The sequence below is a fragment of the Schistocerca americana genome, chromosome 5 (genome assembly GCF_021461395.2).
Source record: "Schistocerca americana isolate TAMUIC-IGC-003095 chromosome 5, iqSchAmer2.1, whole genome shotgun sequence".
Lineage (NCBI taxonomy): Eukaryota > Metazoa > Arthropoda > Insecta > Orthoptera > Acrididae > Schistocerca > Schistocerca americana.
In genome coordinates, this window is record NC_060123.1 from 108,525,043 (window position 1) to 108,552,888 (window position 27,846).

Consider the following 27,846-nt stretch of genomic DNA (forward strand, 5'->3'; position numbering starts at 1 on the left):
AAGTCAGAACGTTAGACGGAAGACTACTCCTCGGATTGTGGATGGATGTGTTGCCCCACGACGATATGATTCTGTTAATGACGACGAAGTATTTTCATGTTTTAAACAGACATTTTTGTGGATAACACATAATAATGTTGCACTGTCTTCACTTGTAAAAACCGGAACCTTATTGTTGCCATTTACGTAGACTGATGAAATACAATATTTTTAAAAAGTTATGGGATCACTGACTGTTCTTAATACGATTACTACAGTATGAACAATGTCTGTAGCTACGTTGTGAGACAAATATTACGTCTTTTAGTGTTCTGGAATCCGTTCGCGATATATCTAAGTGAATATTTAAATAAAATCGCTGGTCTCTACTGCTAATCGTTGATTAGCAGTAGAGACCCGAAAACCCCATTAGCCGTGCAAGTGAGCAGTAGCCCTCTCTAAATGAGATCGCCTCCGCTGCGAGCCACCACTCGGCCCTGTCCACCACTCCGGCCTCCCCGTAATTACAGAGCTTCGCGCGGCGTCTGTAAGAGGCGTCGAAGAGGCGGCACCGATGGAATGCTGATCAACTGCTGGCAGCCTCTCATTAAGCGAGGCGTCGACCCGGCGTTGCAAATAGACCGGAGTGGGGCTTCTCCAGCTGCCTGCTGTGCGGGCATCGCCGGCCAAAGGCAGTGTGCCCGGTGTGGCCTTCTAATTAAGCAAACCTGCGGGCGGTGTATGCCGGCGTACTCGCTGTGTGCGTGTGAGTATACCACCGAGAAACGGTCTGGCGATGGGAGGAGAGAGTGGAAGTAAGTGAAAGCAGCGGCGACTACGTTGGGTTAGGAATGGATAAACAATTCGCGCGTAGGCGAAGGTGAGCGAGGACATCGAGAAAGAAAAGAGAGAGGGAAAACGGAAGACGGATACATACTGAGAGGTCGAGGGAGAGAGGTCGAGAGAGAGAGAGAGAGAGAGAGAGAAGTGAGAGACGGTAGAGAGAGGAAAGATGAGACACAGCATACGTGAGAGTTTGCGCTTACTGCTGGACTTGTGGTTAAATGAGTTAATTAAACAAGTGACCGCGCCCTGTACTGAATGCTAACACACGCTCCGCACTCGTGCTGCCACCTACAGGTTCACTTCTGCTACCGCAGTAGCACGAGTTGGCTCACCGCGTGTTTATTTTCGTACGAAACTGGATGGTTTTTCCTGTGGATAAACGAACAACAGACACCATACTGCTCTAAATCAGTAGATAGACAAAGCTGTGGAACATTTGTCAGGAGTGGGGGAAAATAACAACGCCTTGCTTTTCTTTAGTTTTAACTGTGCAATAGTGTTCTGGCAAAATAATGTTTAAGTTCTCTGATAATCTGGATGATCAATAGCAGACCGTCCCATTTTTGGGACATTGGCCAAATGCGCTATCCAAATTCGCAACCTTATTCTCCATGCATAATATTGTAAGAAACAACACAAACAATAAATAAAGAATGTTTTAATATTATTGTATGTTTATTCAGTATGAAATGGAGGAAAACGCTTGTAGTGTACACCAACATTGCACTTATCACAAATTTTTGTTGTTTTTCTCTTGCAGTAAGCACATCTCTTCTGTGTTTTACTCTCTTCTGTGTTTTACTCTCTTCTGTGTTTTACTTGGCACAATGAAATAATTTCCTGGATCTAATCGTATATCTGTGCTCACACATCCTCCCATCAATTTGCTTTCTTGTGGTCCTCTGCGTTTTGGTACTGATCCTGTTTTCTTTGATAGGTAAAACATCACTATTCTCTGTCAGACATCCAAAAGTGAGAGCTTCTCTCTAAAGTACCGGCTACAACTTGTACAACAGACTCATTGTTCAATACATTTTTGTCAATGTCTTCTTCATCTGTTATTACATCCACATCGGGTGGAATAATCGCCAATTCTACGTCATCATCTTCATCGTCACTCTCTTGATGGTTTGCTAGTTCTGCTAGAATTTCTTCAAGTGTAAGTCCACGCGGCATGTTTTTATCCTGTTGGAATCTTAAAATTGAAATAGAACATGAAAAAAAGCAGATATAAAGAACGTAAAATGCAATTCTGCTCTGTATAATACTTGTATACAAGAATAGGGCACATCAACAATAAGTGATAGTGTAACATGCCATTGTCCCATTATTGGGACGCATAAAATATATCGATACTGCACTTACTTGAAAAAAAATCTGGAGTATACTTAATCTTACATGGACGTCCATATGTTCATAACAAACATGCCCAGACAACTAAATCACAGCTCATTGTCGTCCAGGAACTACCAGCGGACATATAGTGCTGCCAAGTGTGAGATCAAAAAATCGCCAAGTTTATAGTTTTCCTGTGGTGAAGTACTTAGAAAAAAGTTATTTATTTTACATTTACAGGCATTATAGCAGTTAGTTGAACCTACGGGTGCAACAATAAAGGCTAAAAGCTCCATTGCTTACGTAAAAATAAGTAAAATATACGCTTCCCAAAAAAGGGACAATGACCAGTAATGGGTTAAAATGAAATCTATCATCACTGTAAAATAAAGCAGGTCCAGCCATTGTTCTCAAAAGATGAATTCCAACACTGGCTAGCTTGCGTAAAAGTGTTGCAAGTCCACGTCACGCTACCCCATATAAATGGCACAAGTCCACAAACATTTCGCCATAAAATTTCCCTAGTTTTCAGTGCCAGAAAACGTCCTTACAAATATTTCAGGCACTTTTATGGTCGTGACTCAGCCCTCACTCATCGATAAGCACATACGCTTTCTTTCAAGACTCTCTCTCTCTCATATTTTCATTGGGTAACTATAAATCAATCTATATATTAAAAGGAAGATATGAAATGAACATCAACAGAAGCAAAACGAGGATAATGTAATGTAGTCAAATTAAATCGGGTTATGCTGCGGGATGTGACGTCTTTGATGGCATTCGTGACGTCGTATACAAAAAATTATTACATTTATATTTTATATATTTTTATTTTTAATTTATTAGCATGCTTGTTTCTCTCAGGGATATTGTCTTTTCGTATCACTTTTACTTACGTGCATAAGTATATATGAAACGGGTTCTTGAAGGGCCTTAGTTATTCGTGTACCAACTTTAGATTTTGAACGTGGTGACTAAAATATAGTTGCCGTTAACTGAACTGAATGTAATTTTGTTAATTTCTAGTTATTGATTGCAAAGCAAGGGTCGACCTTGGCCGACCAGAGGCTGCATCGGAAGATGAGCATCTCGCAGTGCAATTTACTGAAAAAATCCTTATAAAAAATAACTAGCCACTGCGAGCATTACAGATAAATTGATTTTGTAATTATAATAACAACTTTATTTTACCAATAAATACGAATAACGTACATAAAATATGTGTAGCCGCTCAATGGCTGCCTTTCGTAACACGAAACAAAACAGTGTGTGTCTCATAAAATATGTCCTTCCTCCTCGGCCGTACAATCGCGTCTCTTTCGATCCTTTTTTATTTTCATAGACATTAAATAAAGATGCTACTCTTAAATTATCGCTGTATACCAGTTGTTTCAAGAACATTAACTGTATCTTTAATACTAATTATATTCATAAAATAAATGTCAATATTTATGTGACGTACCGTGACATGTGCTCCCTAGTGAGGGTGTTTATGTACAGACTCACTACTGTTTTATATTTCAGTTTATGTTTCGCCCACCTATTTCAATTCACTGTTCAATACTCTGTTCATTACACAATTATGGGTGTCATACATAATTCACAATTACAGGTGAGTACGTCTATCAGTCCCATCTGTCTTTCTGTTTTTATTATGAATAGGAACAATCCGGTATCTTACAGACCCGAGGCACTTTGACTTACGCTCCCCCATTCGGGTTACAGGCGTAAGGGAAAAGAATGGGCAAAAAAACCTGCCCTGAGCCTTCGGATTGTTGTTATTAAGGTTAATTTTGATTTACATTGAATATGTAGCACCTGCACGCAGATTAACAAATATATGCACATACCTTTACATTACAAAAAAATCATCATTAAAACATGAAATTACATAACGTACAACAGTCCTTTTTTTGTACAGATAGTTGTTTTAGACTTTGTGTTTTTGACTGTTACAATTTTACATGGTTTATCAGTTCATCGTCGACTACAACATTTTTGGATCTGATCGAAGTAAACCTTTCCAACGGCGGTTTGTTGTTGGTCTGGCGGTGTGTCGCTGCTGGCGTAGACGATAGCGTATGTGACCGCTTGTAGCAGTCGGCGCCGGTTCGTTGGCCCAAGCGGTGGCGTAGGCGCGAACAGCTGCCGGTCGGTGGGCGTGGCGCGGCGTCCGCTGCCCGGACAGGACAACCGCCGATTGCTCGCTGCGTCACGCAACATGTAAACATTTCACCGAGTATCAGTTCATCGACATAATAAAGTAAATATACCTGTTATAATTGTTGGAAGAAAATTCATTAGTTTCCCAAACACTCCACAGTCACTCTTGTTCACTGTTTACGGAATGCATTGCAAGAATGTGCGAACGAACGAGTTCCAGGTCTTTAAATAAGTTCTGGTACGAACTCACACATTTTACACTGATTTAACGTAGCTGTAATTTTAAGCTAAGTGTTCACTTGATCGCAGTACGTACTGTCACCGTGGTGAGTGTTCAGTTGAGTACGTCGCGGTGACACTTTTCGCTTCATATCACTTGGCCTGCGTCGCTTCTAGCGTGCATCTGCCGGTTCGGAAACCACAATTCGCTGTGCGCTACCTATAGTCTCACTTCTCTGCCGAAACATTTATCCACACTGTGAATGTCTATCATGTTTCGCATCTAAATTGTTTTCTGGCAAAGGCACACCATTTGAGTTATTAATTTTTATTCTTTTGTTCACTATACTTTCAGGACAGCCTTCCACTGTTAAACACAGTCACACATGTCGTGTTCTTGCATAGTTAACTGTTCACACTTTCACGTCGTTCCTGTTCGTACTTCAGTTTATCCGTCTTTTCACTATTTGAGCTTTCGGATATTCACTTTAAAATTGGAACATGGTTTACTGCATTTTACTAGAATTACATAATAAATTTGCTTTCCATTTTACATGTTAATATTATGTATATACTTAGATATGGTACAATTAGAGTTCCTTCTAAGTCCGTTTATCACTTAGTATTCAGTGATTGACCTAGTCGTCACCTCTTATTTAAAGTGTTATCCAGTTGGTTATACCGGACCCGTCAATAAAGTAGGTTTTATGACATGTGTATTATTTATTCATTCAACACTGATTCAGAAACTTTAGTCATTGTTGCGTTTGCAGCTGCCTTGCTTACACGCGGGTGTACCTGCAAGCGCCTTCAAGCTGGAATCAGTGTGGAAGTTAAGAGACATTATTCTGTTTGAAATTTTTTTTTACTACGCAAATTCTCGCGTTTACACAGCGATTCGTTGTTAATTTGCGCGTCCGATGACCATGCACAATACTTCTTCCCTTTTCAAGGTTTATCCTGTGCAGAGCGTCCTTATGCAGATTCATTTGCTTATCTCTATTCTGTCACGGCGCTTGTTTAAGTGCAGTATTCTCCTTCTGTCACAACTCATTCATACATACACTTAGCAACTACTCTATATCTAACAAGCACAAGTATAAAATCAAATAAACATTAAATAAATCTTACTAACTAAGCATACAACATACATCTACTTTTAAACATTACACACTTTAGACTTAAACCCTTAAGTATCTGTGGATATAAACGGTTTTATTATTTGCCACCGCAGCATTCTCTGACTTTCTCTCCCCACGGTTTGTCTTTTCGACCACGGCATTGAATAGGAGGCAGAGCAGAAAGTTTTGTGAGGTTTTACTTGCATGTCGAACTCATACTCTTATATTATCCCCGGTTTTTCTGAAAACACTTGTACAAATTGGTTCAGCACTTGACTCAAGTCAGATTGCTGTGACAGTCTCAAGTACGAAGATTCGGCTACTTTTGATTCAATACGTTGCACAATAATAGCATCTTCCCGTTCCCAACCGGGTTCCGGTTCGCTGCTGTCTTGATATACAACACAGTTGATGTGATTTAACGTGTCAGGATCCTGTAAAGTTACCCGGACCTTCCGGCAGTAGTTCACATACGCGTCCGGAGTCCTCATTAATGCCAGATCAATTTGTTGGTTTAGATAGGTTAAGGTGCATCAGGCTCGGGAGAGGTCAATTTTTGCCTTCAATTCCACAAGCGCGTCAAGGCCCAGGATGCAAGGCACTGTGAGATGTTTGACCACCAGGAATGAGCACAGTATGGCTTCGTTTTCCAGGGCAATCTCTGCCTGCACGCGATTCTTTATTAGCTGCACCCTGCCCCGTATGGAACCTACTATCCTACAGTTTTCTACTGGCAGGCTCGGTAACATTTTCACACGATCCACGCACTTGAATAACTGCTCATCAATACAAGAAGCACTCGCCCCTATGACCATTATTATTATTACTTCGATCCCATTTATCTTTGCCACAAAGGAGGCCTGCACATGTTCTATTTCTTGTTGGTCCGCAGGTCGCGGATCAACTGTCAGTTCATCTTTCATTTCGCATCCGTCATTGTAGCGGAGCATATTCACCCCCACATTCTGTCTGCCCCCTCTTTCATCTTGCCGACGGTTTGGGAAGGGCCTATAGAGGTCGGCCAGAGTTTGACGGCCTGTCGCACCCTGCCGACACGTGATCAGACACATCGGTTACTCGAGCATTATCAGTCACAATTGGTGCCCTGCGGTGCGTATACGTGAGACTGATTGTTCGGAGGCTGAGTTGGAGGCGGTGGCATCGGGATGACAATGGGAGTTTCCTCCCCCTTCACCTCGTCTCTTTCGATTGTAGTTTTCTCCACCTCTTTTTGGTGAAGACGGGTTTGACTGGCCATGCTGGTACGTATTGTATCCAGTACTGTGCCAGTGACCATCCACAGTGGGCACTCTTTGCATAGGGTTTCCTTTCTTAGAGAAGTTTTCCCATTGCGAATATTCGTCACTCTTCGAATACCCGTTCTTACGAGGGCTATTATTGGATTGGTTTTTTCCTTTACCGTTCGCTTGTCCGTTGCTCCTGAACAGAGCTGGACCAGTATCTGGCAAGAAATTTACTTTCGAATTCAGACAACGATGGACACTGCTCCTCGATTTCCATCGCCCACTGTGCCGCGTCGCCTGTGATGAAAGAGATCACAAACTGTACCTTTTGGTGCTCAGTCCATGACGCCGGGAGTACATTCCGGATACTATTTATAAATATTACCGGATGGACATTCTTTTCTGACCATTATAGGTCTGGAACTGCCTGTGTTTTAATAGTGATTCTTCGTGCTTTACTTGCGCTATAGTTGGTACCGCTACCTGTCCGTTCGCGGTGACAACGCCTGAACAATTGACTGGCGAGTACGGTTGCAATTTCTCGCAGTCTCTTTTTCTCCACTGGGCATACATTTATCGGCACATTTCTGTGACGTACGTTGTTGTTGAATGAACCGGGGATCGATAACTACTCGGCTCCCTTTAAGCTAAATTGAGTTTGCGATCCGCAGTGGTTGACTCGCTGCTCGTGCGAGTTGGAAATTACATCAACAGTTTTCACTATAACATTCGTTTGCTTCTTCAACACGCACTGAGGTTTGTCTGATGGACCCAGGGGATCGGTAACTACTCGGCCCGCTTTAAGCTAACTTGAGCTTGTGATCCGCAGTGGTTGACTCGCTGCTCGAGCGAGTTGGAAATTACATCAACAGTTTTAATAATAACTTTCACTTGCTTCTTCAACACACACTGAGGTTTGTCTGATTGACCCACGCACTCGTCCAACTGCGTGATCTTTTGTGGAGTGTCTTTGTTCTAGTGTACCAAGTCAGCCACTTGCTGTTTGACTACATCGATCTCCTGTGACAAATATGACACTAGCGCCCTGTCACGTTGTTCAAACATTTCATTCATTTTGGTCAGGAACTGAGCATCACGCTCCTGTTCCCTCCGTTCGCCTTCAAGGCGTTCGTGTCTTTCCTTTTCCTCAAGTTCGAGACGTTCTTCCGCTAAAATGTCCTTCACTTGGTTAATTAATGCCTGCTCCCGTTGCTTGTCTCTCATGTCTAATTGTGCCATCAGCACCGTTAGAAAATTGGTCGTTGGTACAGGTACTTGTACAACATTCGCTGTCGACGCAGCAGCATCCTCATTCCCTGTGCCAGTAATCGAGTGGATTTCTTTGGTCAATTGAGCTTGATCCTGATCAGTGCCTAATATTTTGTCCGTTTCAGGTTGCTCAGCTGGAAACTCTTGTATATCGTCTGTGTCAAAGCCTGACAGATCTTTCCCCTCTAACCGTTTGTCCTTGCGTGTCTTCACAATTACGACTAGTATTAATCCTGACTGGTAAGACACGATTACACACAAAATCTATTTTCCCCCAAAAATGACACTACACAAAGCACATACAAAACACTGAAAGTGTAAAGCGAAGAAGCTACCTACTACTATTACTACTGAAAGTAACAGTTACACTCTCGCACTCGTAATATTTCCGTTGCACTGTGAAAAATTTTACTTCTGCTAAAACATTACTTTGGCAGTCAACTTCACTAGCATTTATTTGATTCACACAGCTGATTGTGTGACCACAAATCCAGAACACAATCACTGTCTCAGAATTCTAACACTGACTTTTGTTCAGTAGTAGTAAATGAATCTGTTTCCATATCCACTGACGTTAAAACAAATTGCATAATCACTTTTGACAAATTTTAACTCAAGAAGGTAAACACAGTGAATGGCCCCCGGATCCTTTCTTCCGTTAGATTCCAGCCTAGAAGCGCATGCATATACACCCGTACCTTTATTAGTTATTGTTGCTTGGTGTTGTCTTTATCACAGTCGAGACAATGGTACGCATCTAGTCAGCTTCATGTCCATTGATCTTCACTGGTTGGATCTCGTAAAAGTTTTTTATTTTTTAGTACATGGAAATAGATTACGTATATGGCATTAATTTCACATACATATAATTATGTACATAAAAATTTTTTCTTTTGAATATAGTTGTCTAGACGGACTAACAAATCTCAGTCATTTTCTGTGTACTTAATATTGGTACATAAAATTTCGGGCCCTTACATTGTTGGACGCCACTTGTGACGTCTTTGGTGGCATTCGTGACGTTTTATACAAAAAATTATTGCATATGTAATTTGTAAATTTTTATTTTTAATTTATCAGCATGCTTGTTTCTCTCAGCGATATTGTCTTTTCTTATCACTTTTACTTACGTGCATAAGTAAATATGAAACGGGTTCTTGAAGGGTCTCAGTTATTCATGTACCAACTTTAGATTTTGAAAATGGTGACTAAAATATAGTTGTCGTTAACTGAATTGAATGTAATTTTGTTAATTTCTAGTTATTGATTGCAAAGAAAGGCTTGAGAGAATTTCTATTGTTGCCGTGGAGCAGCCAAGATAAAACTTACCCAACTCATGGAATCTGTATAGTTTAAAAACATGAACTTCTACGTAAATTAATTATCTGCTGCAATTTAAAAAGGTTCTTATAACGAAATCTCTCGCATTTGCAGTTACTGTTAACACTGAAAAATAAATTAATACTTCGGCGCGCAATGGCCGACCAGAGGCTGCATCGGAAGATGAGCTTTACGCAGCGCAAATTACTTAAAAAATGCTTATTAAAAATAATTAGAAACTGCAAGCATTTGAGGTGACAACTATTACAAATAAATTCATTTTGTAATAGTAATAAAAAGTTTATTTTAGCAATAAATACGATTAACTTACATAAAACTGGGTAGCCGCTCAATGGCTACCTTCCGTATCACGAAACAAAGCAGTGTGTGTCTCATAAAATACGTCCTTCCTCCTCGGCTGTACAATCGCGTCTCTTTCGATCCCTTTTTATTTTTATAGACATTGAATAAAGATGATTCCCTTAAATAATCGCTCCGTACTAGTTGCTTCAAGAACATTAACTGTATCTTTAATACTAATTATATTCATAAAATACTAAACTAAAGTTTACAACCGATAGAAGTGTCAATATTTATGTGACGTACCGTCACAGAGAATTAGATTAGGAAATGAGAGGCTTAAAGTACTAAATGAGTTTTGCTATTTGGAGAGCTAAATAACTGATGATGGTCGAACTAGAGATGATATAAAATGTAGGCCGGCAATGGCGTATCTGAAGAAGAGAAATTTGTTAACATCGAGTATAGATTTAAGTGTCAGGAAGTCGTTTCTGGAAGTATTTGTATGGAGTGTAGCCATGTATGGAAGTGAAATGAGGACAATAAATAGTTTAGGCAACAAGAAAATAGAAGCTTCCGAAATATGGTGCTACAGAAGAATGCTGAAGATTAGATGGGTATATCACATAACTAATTAGGAGGCATTGAACAGAATTGGAGAGAAGAGAAATTTGTGGCACAACTTGACTAGGAGAAGGGGCCGCTTGGTGGGGCATATTCTGAGGCATCAAGTGATCACCAATTTAGTATAGGAGGGCAGCGTGCAGGGTAAAAATCGTAGAGGGAGACCAAGAGATGAATACATTAAATAGATTCAGAAGGGTGTAGTAGGTTGCAGTAGGTACTGGGAGATGAAGAAACTTGCACAGGATAGAGTAGCATGGAGAGTTGCATCAAACCAGTCTCAGGAGTGAAGACCACATCAACAACAACATATTTTAGTTTCCTCCAAATGCTAGCGTAGTAAAAATCTAATGAAAATTTCTCTGGAAATTAAAATGAAACGAAAAACGATTACTGCTTTTAATGAACGACAAGTATCACTGTCGTTAGCATTTAGCACCAGTTCAGAATTGGCAAGAATGGAGTATGGAACAGCCCACGGTATTCATCTTGAGGAAAAAACAGGAACATATATGAGACACAATATGCAAAAATCAAGTGGTAGCAGATCTACTGAATAAATAGCCGGCCAGACTTTTCTACGACAAGCTGACAGACGTCTAAAAGGCTAACGGTTTCGATCATGGAATGCTCTCCCTACCAGGCAGCAACTCTAACAAAATTACTTGATCAACTGAATGAGTAACGACTGGTTATTACAGATATTCAAGAGGTAAGTGAGTGAAGGAGTGATAGAAAAGGATTGTGTGATACCTTACAGCTGACGGAAAAGATCAAACGTTACGCACAACTATTCCTGTAAATAAGTGATCCAGAATTATTATGGATTTCGGAACGACATCATTCTGATTGTATATACCCAGAATCCGAGGGAAATTCTTCACTGTTGGCTCATATGTGTTCATGCCCCACCTGAAGAGAAGATATGTTTAGAGAAGGAAGCTGTTTATAGTGTGACAGATGAAAAATACAATGAGTGTCTGAGAGGAGACTGTAAGATAATTTGTCAAGATATGAACGCTAAAATAGGAAAAGATTACTATGCTTACTGTTTTGGCAAATACAATCTAGATGATAGGAGTGGCCGAGGGGTTCTAGGCGCTACAATCTGGAACCGCGCGATCCCTACGGTCGCAGGTTCGAATCTTGCCTCGGGCATGGATGTGTGTGATGTCCTTAGGTTAGTTAGGTTTAAGTAGTTCTAAGTTCTAGGGGAGTGATGATCATAGAAGTTAAGTACCATAGTGCTCAGAGCCATTTGAACGATTTTTTTTTCTAGATGATAACTCAAGTGAAAATGGAATCAGTCATTGTACTATTTGCTTCCTCGATATTTATATGCAGTACGTCACTTAACTAAACAGGTGTATGTAAAATGACATGTAGATCTCCAGATCGTAATACCTAACCAAATTCAACCATGTACTAATAGATTCAGAACATCTACGCAATTTAATGGATCTTGAAAGACACAGGTGCTCCAATATTGGCTCTGACCGCAACCAGGCAATGTCAAGAATCAGAAATCGAAAATCCAGTGCAGGGAGTGTATCGGTATATCATCGTTGAAAGTTCCATGTTGATAAGCTCAAGGAGCACTAGTCTGCTCAAAGAATTTCTGACTTTTACAAAAGGACTTTAGTACACTTGGTTCACAAAAATCAACAATTAATGCTGATTCATTCAGAAAAATCATTTCATTCATCTGCATATATATACAGGGTGATTCAGCTAACTCCTACCGATCTGTTTTATGCAACCCGCACTACATCGTATCAGGAACAATATCCAGACAGGCGACAGACACGTAATAGATATGTTCCCCCTCAGAGCTTTGCGTGCCTGTTAGCAGCTGGAATCATACTGTAAAAAATACAAGTGAGAACTTGCCATGGGTTACATGGTATTTGAAGGACGGCATTTACCCACCAGACTGTCTCTATATATTTTTTTTAAATTTTTTGACGCTACGGGTTTTGGGCGTTGCCAATTCTCAAGTGTGTCTCTTGTAGCAACGGTCAAAACCGATAGTGTGCATGACAAAACATTTTATACATTCTGATGCATAAATGTCATTCTACAAATTTATTGAGACTGCGGGGCACAAGCGTAAGACAATGGTAGCTACATCGTTTGTCTGGATCAAAATATGCCTTCCTCCTTCCAAGCTTATCCAAGTGCCTCCAATCTTTCTTTGTGTAAGTAACAGTGCAATCATACTGGTTATGAACGTCCCTGTAAGATTATTCCACGTATAGTACTTAATGGTAAGTAAACGGTTCAGAAACATTGCCTAATAATGAGTGGTTCACCATTGGAAACAACGTTAGTAGCAGGAGATATCAAAATGGCATGCATGGAAGTATCAAATTTCGGGAGTATAAACCAATGAAAAGATTTAAAAATGTTTCGCCTTGTTAATGTGCTAAAGTAGCTCCATGAACAAAATCTGTGAATAGGTCTAATTGCCTAAAACAACATCGGCAGGTACAGCTGAATGGCTCTGAATACTAATCTCTTTACAACATCATTACAGGGAAGTTGTTACTTTCACACTTCTCATTCCGATATCTTCGGTTAATGTAGTTGTTTCTGTTGGTGAAACCACTTTATAAGACAACGTTTCTGAACCATTTACAAAATATGAAATATGTAAACGGAATCAACTTAGAGGTACATCCAAAACCTGCGTGACTACACCATTGGTGCGTCTGTTTTTAAACGTTACTACGCACTACAGTGACTCAGCTGATTTGTATATAATTTGTATTAAGTGGGACTTACTTGCCTTAGAAATCTTCATAGAATGAGAAGACATTGGAGTGTGCTATCTTAAAGCCGTCTTCGAATGTTATGTTGAAAACCTGTGTGCGATATTTCCTATTTCTCATTGTCAGGAAAGTAAATGTGCTTAGGTACTGATTTGTTATACCTCTCTCTACAATTTCCATCCAGGTAAAATCATTCTAAAATTAAAATATAACTCACGAAAGCCGTGGTTCTCATGGAAATGTGGATCTAATTAGCTTCGTGGGTCAGATGTCTCTCACTCCACCGATTTCCAAAATCAGTCAGCTTAAAATTTTCTTGGTAGTGGAAGTATGTTAGTTATCAGTTTCTGACCTATTTTGTTCCAATATATGTAAAATAAATATATGCAAAATAAATTTTAACCATGAAAGGGTTAAGTTCATTACGTGAATCATGTGATGGTGACATGACAGGCGTCAGATATTTTAGAAGTTGGACGTGTGCTGAAGTACAAATCTCGCAGTACTGCACTTGACAATGGCCAAATAGCTGCAACTGCAATATTTGATTTGATGAATAAGTAATTTTACTGTCAAAGAGGCTTTGACATCCTCTAAAAATGTCCTGCACTCCTCAAAGGCAGAGAGCTAATCTAAGGAAATGTGTTTAATCTCATTGTTTCAGGAGAGAACCCTGCGGCGATGCAGCACGGCGGGCGGGCGCTGTCTTGGCTGCGATGTCCTTCGGCGTGGCTGTTGCTGGCCAGTATAGCAGCCGCTCTGTGCGCCGGGCCTGCCGCCGTCCTAGGGGCCGATTCATAGCGGGCCACCACCGTCTGAACATGTCTGCATTTTCTGAGACCACTCGACGGAGGATGACGAGCGTCTGGCGGCAGACTGTCACTCCGGTGTGCGACATATGTGTGAACGATTTCAGGGGAACTTTCCCTACGGACTGCTGGAGACGAAGCGTTTTGTATGGGATTGATGGAAGATGGATGGTGGCCAGGTGGGAGGTGGTTTAGTGGGACGTTCAGACATCTTCAGCTAATGCTACGAACATGTTGTAGTTATTTGCCTATTCATATCAATAACTGTGTCTCTGAATTGTTAACACGACGTTAAAGGTGGGATAAACTGATGGAATCTCATCCTTATACTACTATGGTGGTTCTTCAGTTGTGGAACATCACAAGAACATTACGTGGTGCTTTGCGGTTAAGAAGGTCGGCACTAACCTCAAAAGACTTCTTACGTCAAAAATGAGTGTGCTAACGGCCAACGTATACTATTGATTCCACCGAGGGCGAACGCCTATGTCCAGTGAATGAACATGAAACTGTATTCCGTAAATCCATAATACCTATTCATTCCTTTTTTTCTTATCCGCCCTTAACCTGGAAGTGGCTCGTCAGGAAATATACGTAAATTATTTTAATATTAAAATTATGGGACACAGACGGAATCTGGACTTGTGCGAACTGAATCATGACACACTATTTTCTATAAATATTAAACAGATCGCAAATAAAAATGAAAAATCATTATTTTTATCTCCTAATTTCAAAGAGTAGTGTTTTACATATTGTATGCTCAGTATCTGATACTTACTACGTTCTACTTTTTGTTTTCTGTGTCATTACTTCTTTTCCTAGCATGGTATTGTACCTGTAAAAATTTGTTGTGAATTACTTGTATGCTCAGTATAAGAGTTGTTATGAAATTGTTGTTGAAGAATTGATAGTTTTTAACAGATGTTTGTAAGTGTCGTGTGTATTACAATTCCGTTCCATCGTGTAGAGGTTTTCCTTAAAGAAATTCATTTAATGGACATAAATACTATTCACTCTAAGTAGACAGATATTCTCGTGTCGAAAATTCTAAAGATTTTACAAACAAACAAAGAAATGTATGAATTCTTGCAGCAAAAGAAAAAGAAAGTACTGCACTTCAAAGCTCGTAAACCATATGATTTTGAACTTCCTTGCTACTGAACTACAAAAAAACTATAATTCTCTTACAATTACTACGAAAGAGGAGAAATAACCGCTATCTTTATCGAGACGACTGATGTGAAAAACTTACATGCCTGCAGACCAGGAAAATTGTCTACAATTTCGTTTACATAAATATCTGAAAACTTCATCATCATGTAAGCATTATGATTCACGTGATTCCTCTCTGAGCCGCAAGCTGTGTTAACTAATATTTGGAAGGGACTTAGCTAGAATTTTCATCCCGTTATCGTAACGGAACTGGAAATGAGTTTCTCTTTAAAATTTCATCTTCCTACAGGTGTGTTAAACGTTCATGTTCTTCAACAATTTCATAGAGTTAGATGCATTTTTTTCCTTCGTTTTCCACGTGTTTACAATATGAAAATTAACTGTTTTTAGAAATAATAAGAAGATAAATGATATTTTCAGGAAAAGTTGATAGGACTTTCTTGAACTTCTTAACTCAGATCAGAACTTAACAGCGTCACTAAAGAAGTTTTATTTGTTTATTCCGTAAAACCAGAGAAACAGACAAGATACTATATTATTTTAAAGTAAACATTGTTCTCTACGTTCAGAACATTATGTCACTTAAATTGAAATCAACTGGTACTGTGTCTTGAGAAAGTGAGGAAGAGAAATATGTCGCAAAAATTCTCACGAAAATATTTAGATGAATTTACTTGTCCATTATATAACTCACATATTACCACTGAATACTTAAAATTAATTATTCCTCAGTCCTTTAATGAGAATCCCGTAACAGCCTGTTTAGAAATTCTCCACGGCTAAGCTGGTTGGCAAACTGAAATAATTTATTCCTTCTCTTCTAGGACTACGCAAAGAAGGGCTTGTCTTTACAGGTCTCTTGGTATGCAGTGGGTCTTCTACTAATCGTATTGAAGGTTACGTTCCTTGTCAACTAAGAATGTAACTTTGTATATTTTTTCATTTTCTTTACCTCCTGTCTGGCTATAGTTGTTTTTCTCTAGTAAGTAGTTCTCATTTATGCACTTCACATCCGGTTTAGGTTTGAGTATTTCACTCCTAAGATCATTTAAATGATGTTAACTTTATATTTCAACACAACCTCGTTTGATCGTGCTAGGTTGTCTAAAATGCATTATTTTTGCTGTTTCTCCTTTTCCAGTTGAATAGCTTTCTTTGGCATTTCAGTGCATCTTAGCACTGGTGTATTTCTAATCAGTTTATTGTTGTCAGTGTACTAATTACTTCCAGCACATATTTTTTTAACAATAAATGGTGGTTACTTGGTTTTATTTGTGTTTAATACACTGCTGATGACCATTCCTGTTCCCCTACAGCTCCTTATATCTATATATAATTACTTTTAAAGTAAGGTTTGTTAATTACTAGTTTACTAAATTTTACAAAAAGTGAGTCAAAGATCCTCGACTTGAAAGTGACCCATTCTGTCATATAACTTCCTGCTGACGTCTCTCACCATGTTGATGATTAAAGTCTTCTGGTATCTACACATAATAGATGTTTTTGAGGATTTCACACAAAGTTTCTTACTTGTAACGAAAGTCATGTCCATGTGCATTCTCGGATTGGTTGTTTCCGTTATTATTCCCAGTCTTAATAAATGTTCATTTGCTTGTTCATAGGCTCTGTCTATGTTTTCTTCTGTTCGCGCCTTAGTTGCTCATCCTGTAGTACTCTGATGGTCTGAAACACAGCTATATATCTCAATGTAATCTGGCAAAGCAACAGAGCCACTCGGTTTACTTTTGGTTCCCGTTATTGCCTTTAAAAGTGACTCCATTCCTTTCAATAAATTTCGTAACACATACCTTACACGCTGACGAGTCACTTTAATGTGACCAACTGTCGGAAGCCGGACTAACTACATTTCGCAGCGCATGCCGCTGCAAGACATGCTGGAAGAGGGTCAGTGAGGATCTCTGAGGTAACGACAGGGATGTGGAAATTCTTCCACCTTCGGCCGAAACCCAATGAACATTCTCCTGTACCGTTGCCTGCTGGGCTACGTTCAAGGTTGAGGACACATGGTGCTAACATCAGGGGAAGTTGGTGACCAGTGAAGAATGGCCAGCTCATCAGGTGCTCTTCGAGCCACGCACGTACACTGCGAGCTATGTGACACGTTGAACTCTCCTGTTTGTAGATGCCATCATGCAGAGAAAAAGGTACCGCATGTAGAGTGGACATGGCACCCAACAGAATCATACTTGTGTTGATCCATTATGCCCTCTAGAATTACGAATTTATCCAAGGAAAGCCATGAAAACATTCTCCAGACCATAACACTCCCTTCTCCGGCCTGAACCCTTCCGATGATTGTTACAGGGTATTTCCTTTCAGACGTTTCACACCCTACACACCAATGGACGTCTGGTAGATAGAGCATACAACGTTATTCGTCTGAAAAGGCCACCTGCTGCCACTCAGTGGACTTCCATTTGGGGTACTCGCACACCGATCTCAGCCCTCGTCGCCGACAGCCAGCGGTCAACAGTAACGCTTGAAGTAGGCGTCTGCTGCAGAGATTCATATGCATTAATGTTCACTGATCGGTCGTTGAGGAGACACTGATGGTAGTCTTTTGGTTCATTTGGGCAGTCTGTTGCTCAACAGTTGCACGTCTGATGACTCGTACACATCTCCGCAGCCGTGTTTCACCCCTGTTATCTTCATATTGTGGTGAAACACAGTGGCCTCGGCTCTGGTTTTCGGTTGCACTATTTTACTGTGCGTCGTATACTTTAAGTGTTGTAGCATGTGAAGGACTTACAAACTCAGTCGTTTCGGAAATGCTTCAACCCCTGGCCCGAAAGCCAGTGATCGTACCTTTTTGAACGGTAGATAAATTTCTCCGTTTCCGCATTACGACATCGACCGTCCACTGTTCTGTTGTTCGCGTATACTACGCCGCATCTCCCCTCCCTCTCCCCCACCCGCTCACCACTGACACGTATTATATACCCTTCACTGCTAGCGCTGACTCTTAGTATATGTGACTGGTTATTGCACAGTGACATCCAACATAAGCGGTGGTCACTTTAATGTGATATTTAGTTTTCTTGCTATTCTAATACTCGTGGCTCGTTACTAGAGTGTATTGCATTGGTGATAATAAATTCTGAGATCTATAATAAATGTGAAACTAAATGCCTATTTCAATAGCTTATAATTAGAGTGTGACACAGAAGATGTAAATGAAATATTTTTATTTTTATTTATTTACTTTCGGCGCTCTCAACATTTGAGACGACATATAATGTATGCACTTTGCTTTTACTTATTCCCCATTTTACATTATTTTGAACCATGGACCTTCCCGTTGGTGGGGAGGCTTGCGTGCCTAAACGATACAAATAGCCGTATCGCAGGTGCAACCACAACGGAGGGGTATCTGTTGAGAGGCCAGACAAACGTGCGGTTCCTGAAGAGGGGCAGCAGCTTTTCAGTAGTTGCAGGGGCAACAGTCTGGATGATTGACTGATCTGGCCTTGTAACACTAACCAAAATGGCCTTGCTGTTCTGGTACTGCGAACAGCTGAAAGCGAGGGGAAACTACAGCCGTAATTTTTCCAGAGGGCATGCAGCTTTACTGTATGATTAAATAATGATGGCGTCCTCTTGGGTAAAATATTCCGGAGGTAAAATAGTCCCCCATACGGATCTCTGGGCGGGGACTACTCAAGAGGACGTCGTTATCAGGAGAAAGAAAACTGCCGTTCTACGGATCGGAGCATGAAATGTCAGATCCCTTAATCGGGCAGGTAGGTTAGAAAATTTAAAAAGGGAAATGGATAGGTTAAAGTTAGATATAGTTGAAATTAGTGAAGTTCGGTGGCAGGAGGAACAAGTCTTTTGGTCAGGTGAATTCAGGGTTATAAATACAAAATCAAATAGGGGTAATGCAGAAGTAGGTTTAATAATGAATAAAAAATAGGAGTATGGGTAAGCTACTACAAACAGCATAGTGAACGCATTATTCTGGCCAAGATAGACATGAAATCCACGTCTAATACAGTAGTACAAGTTTATGTGCCAACTAGCTCTACAGATGACGAAGAAATTGATGAAATGTATGAGGAGATAAAAAATATTATTCAGGTAGCGAAGGGAGAAGAAAAGTTAATAGTCATGGGTGACTGGAATTCAAGAGTAGGTAAAGGGAGAGAAAGAAACATAGTAGGTGAATAGGGATTGGGGCTAAGAAATGAAAGTGGAAGCTGCCTGGTAGAATTTTGCACAGAGCATAACTTAATCATAGCTAACACTTGGTTCAAGAATCATGAAAGAAGGTTGTATACATGGAAGAACCCTGGATATACTAAAAGGTATCAGATAGGTTATATAATGGTAAGACAGAGATTTAGGAACAAGGATTTAAACTGTAAGACATTTCCAGGAGCAGATGTGGACTCTGACCACAATCTATTGGTTATGAACTGTAGATTAAAACTGAAGAAACTGCAAAAAGGTGGGAATTTAAGTAGATGGTACCTGAATAAACTGAAAGAACCAGAGGTTGTACAGAGTTTTAGGGAGAGCATAAGGGAACAATTGACAGGAATGGGGGAAATAAATACAGTAGAAGAATAATGGGTAGCTCTGAGGGATGAAATAGTGAAGGCAGCAGAGGATCAAATAGGTAAAAATACGAGGGCTAGTAGAAACCCTTGGGTAACAGAAGAAATATTGAATTTAATTGATGAAAGGAGAAAATATAAAAAGGCAGTAAATGAAGCAGGCAAAAGGAATACAAAGGTCTCAACAATGATATCGACAGGGAGTGCAAAATGGCTAAGCAGGGATGGCTATAGGACAAATGTAAGGATGTAGAGGCTTATGTCACTAGGGGTAAGATAGACACTTTCTGCAGGAAAATTAAACAGACCTTTGGGGAAAGGAGAAGCACTTGCATGAATATCAAGAGCTTTGATGTAAACCCAGTTCTAAGCAAAGAAGGGAAAGCAGAAAGGTGGAAGGGGTATATAGGGGGTCTATACAAGGGCGATGTACTTGAAGACAATATTATGGAAATAGAAGAGGATGTAGCTGAAGATGAAATGGGTGATATGATACTGTGTGAAGAGTTTGACACAGCACTGAAAGACTTGAGTCGAAACAAGGCCCCCAGATTAGATAACATTCCATTAGAACTACTGACAGCCTTGGGAGAGCCAGTCGTGACAAAACTCCACCATCTGGTGAGCAAGATGTATCATACAGGCAAAATACCCTCAGACATCAAGAAAAATGTAATAATTCCAATCCCAAAGAAAGCAGGTGTTGAAAGATGTGAAAATTCCCGAACTATCAGTTTATTACGTCACTGGTGCAAAATACTAACGCGAATTCTTTCCAGACGAATGGAAAAACTGATACAAGCCCATCTGGGGGAAGATCAGTTTGGATTCCATAGAAATTTTGAAACATGCGAGGCAATACTGACCCTACGACCTATCTTAGAAGAAAGATTAAGGAAAGGCAAACCTACGTTTCTAGCATTTGTAGACTTAGAGAAAGCTTTTGACAATGTTGACTGCAACACTCTCTTTCAAAATCTGAAGGTGGCAGGGTTAAAATACGGGGAGCGAATGGCTATTTACAATTTGTACAGAAACCAGATGGCAGTTATAAGAGTCGAGGGACACGAAAGGGAAGCAGTGGTTGGGAAGGGAGTGAGACAGGGTTGTAGCCTATCCCTGATGTTATTCAATCTGTATATTGAGCAAGCAATAAAGGAAACAAAAGAAAAGTTCGGAGTAGGTATTAAAATCCAAGGAGAAGAAAAGAAACTTTGATGTTCGCCGATGACATTGTAATTCTGTCAGAGACAGCAAAGAATTTGGAAGGGCAGCTGAACGGAGTGGACAGTGTCTTGAAAGGAGGGTATAAGATGAACATCAACAAAAGCAAAACGAGGATAATGGAGTTAAGTCGGGTGATGCTGAGGGAATTTGATTAGGAAATGAGACACTTAATGTAGTAAAGGAGCTTTGCTATTTGGGGAGCAAAATAAATGATGATGGTCTAAGTAGAGAGGATATAAAATGTAGAATGGTAATGGCAAGGCAAGCGTTTCTGAAGAAGAAAAATTTGTTAACTTCGAGTATAGATTTAAATGTCAGGAAGTCGTTTCTGAAAGTATTTGTATGGAGTGTAGCCACGTATGGAAGTGAAACATGGACGATAAATAGTTTAGACAAGAAGAGAATAGAAGCTTTCGAAAGGTGGTGCTGCAGAAGAATGTTGAAGATTAGATGGGTAGATCACATAACTAATGAGGGGGTATTGAATAGAATTGGGGAAAAGAGGAGCTTGTGGCACAACTTGACTAGAAGAAGGGATCGGTTGGTAGGACATGTTCTGAGACATAGTGAGAGATTCGAGGGCAGCGTGGAGGGTAAAAATCGCAGAGGGGGACCAAGAGATGAATACACAAAGCAGATTCAGAAGGATGTAGGCAGCAGTAACTACTGGGAGATGTAGAAGCTTGCACAGGATAGAGTAGCATGGAGAGCTGCATCAAACCAGTCTCAGGACTGAAGACCACAACAACAATGTTCAAAAGTGTGTGTCAATGGTAGGCAGTGAATTTTTGTTTTCCGTACGATACTGCATTTTAAAAAGCATTCTTTTTTCAATGAGGTACATTCATAATAACATATGTTACAGTTTTTTCTGAATATAAGTGTTTGCTTTATGAAGAGAGGGCAACACACCTATATTGGCTTAACACATCAGCTGAATTCGCAACTGCGAATAATGACTACCATCAGCTGTCGAATGGAATTCCCCGGGCTCGAACCCGGGTTTCCCGGTTATCACGAGCAGTCGCCTCACCATTTGGTAATCAGTGCACGACGCACAGCCGGACCCAACTTCCCATACGTCGTCAACCACACGTCTACGATCTGTACTCACACATCCACTATATTCCCGTGCATATCAGACATTGTGCTTGAAAGTCGCGACTTTCAGGCAGTACATCTTATCTGCACGGGAATGCAGAGGGAGTTTAGGGACGAATACAGTGAGCAGGCTAAAATGAATGTACGTTGCAGTAGTCGCGGGGTGCTACAGAAATTCTCACAGAATAAGCCATCGTGCAAAGCTGCATAACACGACATCGAACTGAAGAGTGCAACAAATATCACAGTGTAAACACCTCAGTTTCAAGATGTAATTATGGCCTTGCTCTCTAAGGTAAGGCTCACTAGAGCACTGTAACGACGCTCTGTAACTGTGTGACCCAACACCTCTTCCTCACACGTTGTCAACATTCCGTCAGGCAGACGTGCTAGCAATACATTGCTACTCTACCAATCAGTTAACGCGCACGTTATATACTACAATAACAGGGCCGCGTTGGTGTTACATGATCACAAAACTTTCCTTCTGCTTCCAAATAAGACGTCCCATCCACCGCTCCCTATTGCGGTCGTAGAAACTTTGTTCTCTTCACTCTCAGTTCAATGTGAGTTTGTTGATTATAGCCTGTGATCGTCAGGTTGCACTATCTATTAATAGGATGGAACAGGTAACAAGAAATGTAGGACGAGTCCCTCATTCTTCAGGACTATCCATGCACTGAGCACACAGAACTGCACAAAGAAAATTCTGTCACATCCAAGGTCACCAGAATTTTGTAAGGCCCATGCTTTGCCCGTAAGCGCTCTGGTGATTTTGAATGTCATCATAGCACTAGTATAGACATGTTCCATCCCAAAGCACCATGCGCTCTGAATACGCTTTTCAAAGGCATCTTTACGGTCTGCGTTCAATATAGAGAATAAACTAGGCTTACACCAATGAAGAGAGAGATGCAATTATATTTCGCTTGTTTACGACAACAGTCACTCATATGCCATTTTTTTTTATTTTTAGTGGTGTGGAAGCATTGAGAAATGCCTTCTCAGAACGCCAAAATTAATATGCTCTGAAAAACATTTTGTAAGTAGAAGTGATTTATAGTTGTCCTTAAATCTTTTCAATATTTCTCCATTAATTTTTTTCGAAGGAATACGTAAGCCCATAATGATATTTTTACATTTTACCGTATTTATTCGACACAATGAATGTATAAGTGTCCACTACATTACGGAGTAGATGTCACGTGAAAAATACGCTAGCTAAAATATTAATTTTATTCCGTCATTCTCCATGTCACAGGTGCACTAACATAACCTCCTACTGTCACTACTTTAAAACAGACAAACATACATGAAAACGGTCTAATACCGCAATGACTGTCACACATAGATCTTACTCAGAGCTTAACATTGCTCGGAATGTGTATACGTCCAAAAGATTGTGTGACAACTCGATCACCAACAACTGTAAAATAATTCTTTAATTTATCTAACACTTACCTCGACCGTCCATATGTATTCACGTATATGTGAATCAGTTTCGTGACTCGATATATTTCAACACATTAAAGTCGTCATGGTAGTGTGATAAATATTACAAATTATACTATTGTAGCAATTATCTATCTAAAGTTAGTTTCTCTCAGACATATGTCACTTCACGATGCCGATCAGACCTTGGAGACTGCGCAGTACACTGTGCTCACTCATTACTGGTCTCCACTGATGAGAAGCAGATCTTGGACAAAAGAAATGGAAACAGCCAGCCACAACGTATTAATATCCTGTACGAAACCTGCTGGCACTCGACGCAGCTTCCGGGTCCTGTCATGCCTTCCAGAAAATCTTGCTGCAAAATAGTGGCTAATTCAGGTAAAGATGACCGACCACAAAGACTAAACAACAATCAGATTTGGTGGCTGTGGTGGTCTGGTGGAGATGCGATATTTCTTCCCGGTACTCAAAAGATCAGTCCTGGACGACGCAAGTTGAATGAACAAGGGACCTGTCCTCTCAGAATACAGCAGTAAGATGGGTGAGGAGATATTGTACCAGGGGTTTACCTCGTCAGCCAAAATGGTCACGTAAACCTTGCAAATAATGCGATGCTACTGAGTAACCATAGGATCAGTGGAGTATCACGATATTGCTGCCCTAAACATTACCGAATCCCTGCCACACTTTTCTCTCGTGACGTAAACTCGGTCACAAGTTAGAAACTGGGTGAAACGAAACTCATCCATCCTAATGACTTTCTTCCATTGCTCCATAGACGAGGTTTTAGTGCTTCTTCATCAATGGTTCATTCTATGGGCATTTTTGGGATTTCATCTCGCACAACTATTCTGTTTTAATTTTTTCTTGTGGCTCCCTTCTCTCTCTCTCTCTCTCTCTCTCTCTTTTATTTTTATTTTTTATTTTTTGTTTTGCTGACAGATTTCACGAGTGCGACACTCAGTTCTGCATTGACATTTGATTGCAGCTGTTTCCATATAATTTTTCGTCACAGTTCTTTTCAGTGTCCACCTGTCCCGATCATACAACATACAATTTCGAAAGCAATGTATTCGATATAAATCTCCGGTATAACGTCATGGAAGCATCCACCATACGAGCTCTAACAAGCTGGCCACGTCCGAATTCACTTGCCTCCGAAATAATGCAGTCACAACAATACAGAACACAGTACTAATACTGGCAATGTATTGTTGTAATACAAAAGTACAACTAGCAGGCTTGGCTAGTATCTGAATTTATGTTCAAGCATAAATTTCTATAGACGGTTCCATATTTTGTGCGATCCCTGTACATTGTTGTGATGTCCCTAATTGCTATTTCAGTGACTTGTTCCTAATTTTGAAGACTGACAGACACAGTGATTAAGAATGTTATAAAATTAAAATATTTTGTTCATTATAGTAAACACCACCTTAGAAACTTTCTCAGCCTAGAAACAACTATCGAATGTTATGAATTGACAGATTCTTTGTTAATTTTAGTGTCATTGGATCATTTATCTTTTTCTCCACATCACCATTAAACAGAACGCTCGTCTATGATGCTGTAGTTCAGTGTAACGCCACTAGAATTGCAGCACCATATTAAAGGCATCAAACGAGCGCCAGTTTGCCGTGGAGTGCATTATTTGTGGATAAGCAAATCATTAATTTTCAGTGTAACCGCTCTAAACTCGTGTAATACTTTTATTTGCGTTACTGAGGTTTCATTGCTCATTGCAGGACTGGCTGGCAACAGTTCCCTAGCTGCTCCTCAGCATAAGGCTTTTCAAACGTAAACGTAGTGGTATCAAATACGTGGTGAATCTGTGTAGTGTGCTGGTCGGGGTGATCTTTTCCAGGAGATTACGATAGAAATATAGCTGAGATGTGGGGTGGATTTGGGAGCATAATGGTTGAGCGTGCTGCATATGGTTGAGTGTGAAGTTATGAAATGAGTGTGTATAGCCGGGAAAATAGGTTCAAATGGGTCAAATGGCTCTGAGCACTATGGGACTTAACTTCTATGGTCATCAGTCCCCTAGAACTTAGAACTACTTAAACCTAACTAACCTAAGGACATCACACACATCCATGCCTGAGGCAGGATTCGAACCTGCGACCGTAGCAGTCGTGCGGTTCCGGACTGAGGGCCAAGAACCACTAGACCACCGCGGCCGGCGGGAAAATAGGAAGTGAGGAGGGGCGGAGGGGGGGGGGGGAGAATAACTAGGTGCTGTTTGGTATGGTGAATCTGTATAGTGTGCTGGTCGGGGTGATCTTTTCCAGGAGGTTACGATAGAAATCTAGCTGAGATGTGGGGTGGATTTGGGAGCTGAATGGTTGAGCGTGCTGCATATGGTTGAGTGTGAAGTTATGACAGGAGTGTGTATAGCCGGGAAAATAGGAAGTGAGGTGGGACGGAGGGGGTGGGGGGTTGGGAGAATAACTTGGTGCTGTTTGGTAGTTACTAAAGAATTACTCCAACAGTGAGTTACAAGAAAAGATAACACTTGCACATGGTTAGGAAACACAGTTCTTTAATCAGTTGGATCAAGCGATTAAACTAGACAAGTAAGAATCCGTTAATCAACAAGCCCAAGTTGGTGTCCAGGCCGACATGGAATAGCTACCATAAGCCCATTGTGTGCTCCGTCGGTTGATCCACTGAACGTGGCAGGCGTAAAGGCCGGAGCATATGCTAAGCACATGTTGAGCGGTGAGCGTATGCTCTGACTGATGAGCCACTGGATGTTGTCTGCGTAGGTCCCAGAGCAAATGCTGCCAGGATACTTGTGTTCAGATGGATGGGCCACTGGATGTGGCCAGCATAAAGCCTGGAGCGAACGAAATCTGCCAGACATATACGTAGTATCTTAAATATGCAGGTGGCAGCGACATGGTCGTTTGGATGTACTATGCTGCTGGAGACAATGACGTGTCATGCGGTGGCCTCATGAAATGCTGTGGACAAGAAGTCAGCATGTTTTTGTGTTGTCCGTAAAGATTAGTTACACGAGGAACAGGCGGACAACAGGATCAAGTCAACACGTCGGGCGCAAGTGTATGTTTGCGGAAGTGATCGGGTGAGAAATGTAGAATCAGAGGGGTGGTGGATTCGACATTCTTTCTGTAGTTAGAATTCTGAATTTTAATGTACCTTCTTCTTAACTTCCTCTGTTCCCTTCTCGGGTTAGCCCTCTTTATTTCAATGATGGCTGAAAGCTATGACAGGAAGTCTATGCAGCAGGTTGAATGGGAAATCGTGATAAGAATGGATGATTATAGAATATCTATGAATGTGAGCTGTAACACATTGAGGTTTGGAAGGTACTCTTCTGTGAGATGTTTTATGTTTCAAGGATGAGATTATTGGAAAGGGTTGAGTGAGAGTAGTGACTGGCGAACGGGATGGCCTTTTACACGATAGGTTTTCTTATCTGTTCTATGAGGAAAGACGTAAACAGCAATAGCAAGGCCAAAAGTATTTTTTCTACTGAAATTTCAGCCCTGAGTGCAGTCCACAGACTTGGTTTTCCAACGAGGAGAGTGGTTCCAACTTTCGGATGCTAGTAGGAGTATTGCTGTTTACGTTCTATAAGGAAAGATTACTTAGTGTGTTCAATAGTGACATGAGCGTGGCTTACATTTCAATTGGTGTGTGGCATATCGGTACCTGTTTATTGTTCCACGACGTTGCTGTGAGTGTTTATATTGAACCCACGACGGCCTTGAAAATATTAAAACCGATGAACTCGGGAGGACAATACCCAAACCCGTGTTGAGCCTTCGCGGCAAAGTGTCAGCAGCACTACAGAGGACTGACGTGCACTACGCTCAGCGGCATAGTATCATGCAGATACTTCGTGTTCCTCGAGTCAGTAGATGGACTTTTATACGGAAGTACAAGTGTCTACATGGACACTGTAATAACATTTACAAAACCACGGACGGTCAGCATACCGATCATTGATGCGACTTCGCTTGGAGCCGACAGCAATGAGCCTAAAACGCTGTACATAGGATTGACACCATGATCTCTTTTTATTTGTGTTCCAGTTCTGTGCAGATCATGGTGATGAACATATCTTTGTGTGAAGTTTCCGAGTAGCACGGACATTGCTAAATGGCGTTCGTGGTCGTCATCAGAACTCATGGTAAGGAGTGTGTTACCTGTGCTGTCCAGAACTTCCTCGTTACAGATGGTCTCCTGTTGCCCTGGCCAGCACGCTACACAGATCTCTCACCAATTAAATCATCGGGCCATGGGTTGCCCAAAGACAAGCGTGAACCTATGCACCAGGCAAC

At 40.7% G+C, this 27,846-nt stretch overlaps 1 protein-coding gene across 1 annotated transcript in view; it reads left to right on the plus strand.

The window, feature by feature from the left end:
- The window catches only part of LOC124616223 (zwei Ig domain protein zig-8-like), a 254,680-nt gene extending 239,434 nt beyond the window's left edge, over positions 1-15,246 (plus strand). The window contains exon 7 of the mRNA XM_047144526.1: positions 13,856-15,246. Within this exon, the coding sequence (XP_047000482.1) occupies positions 13,856-13,992 (137 nt within the window). The 3' untranslated portion in view covers positions 13,993-15,246. The remainder of the gene's footprint in view (positions 1-13,855) is intronic.
- Positions 15,247-27,846: the final 12,600 nt, after the last annotated feature.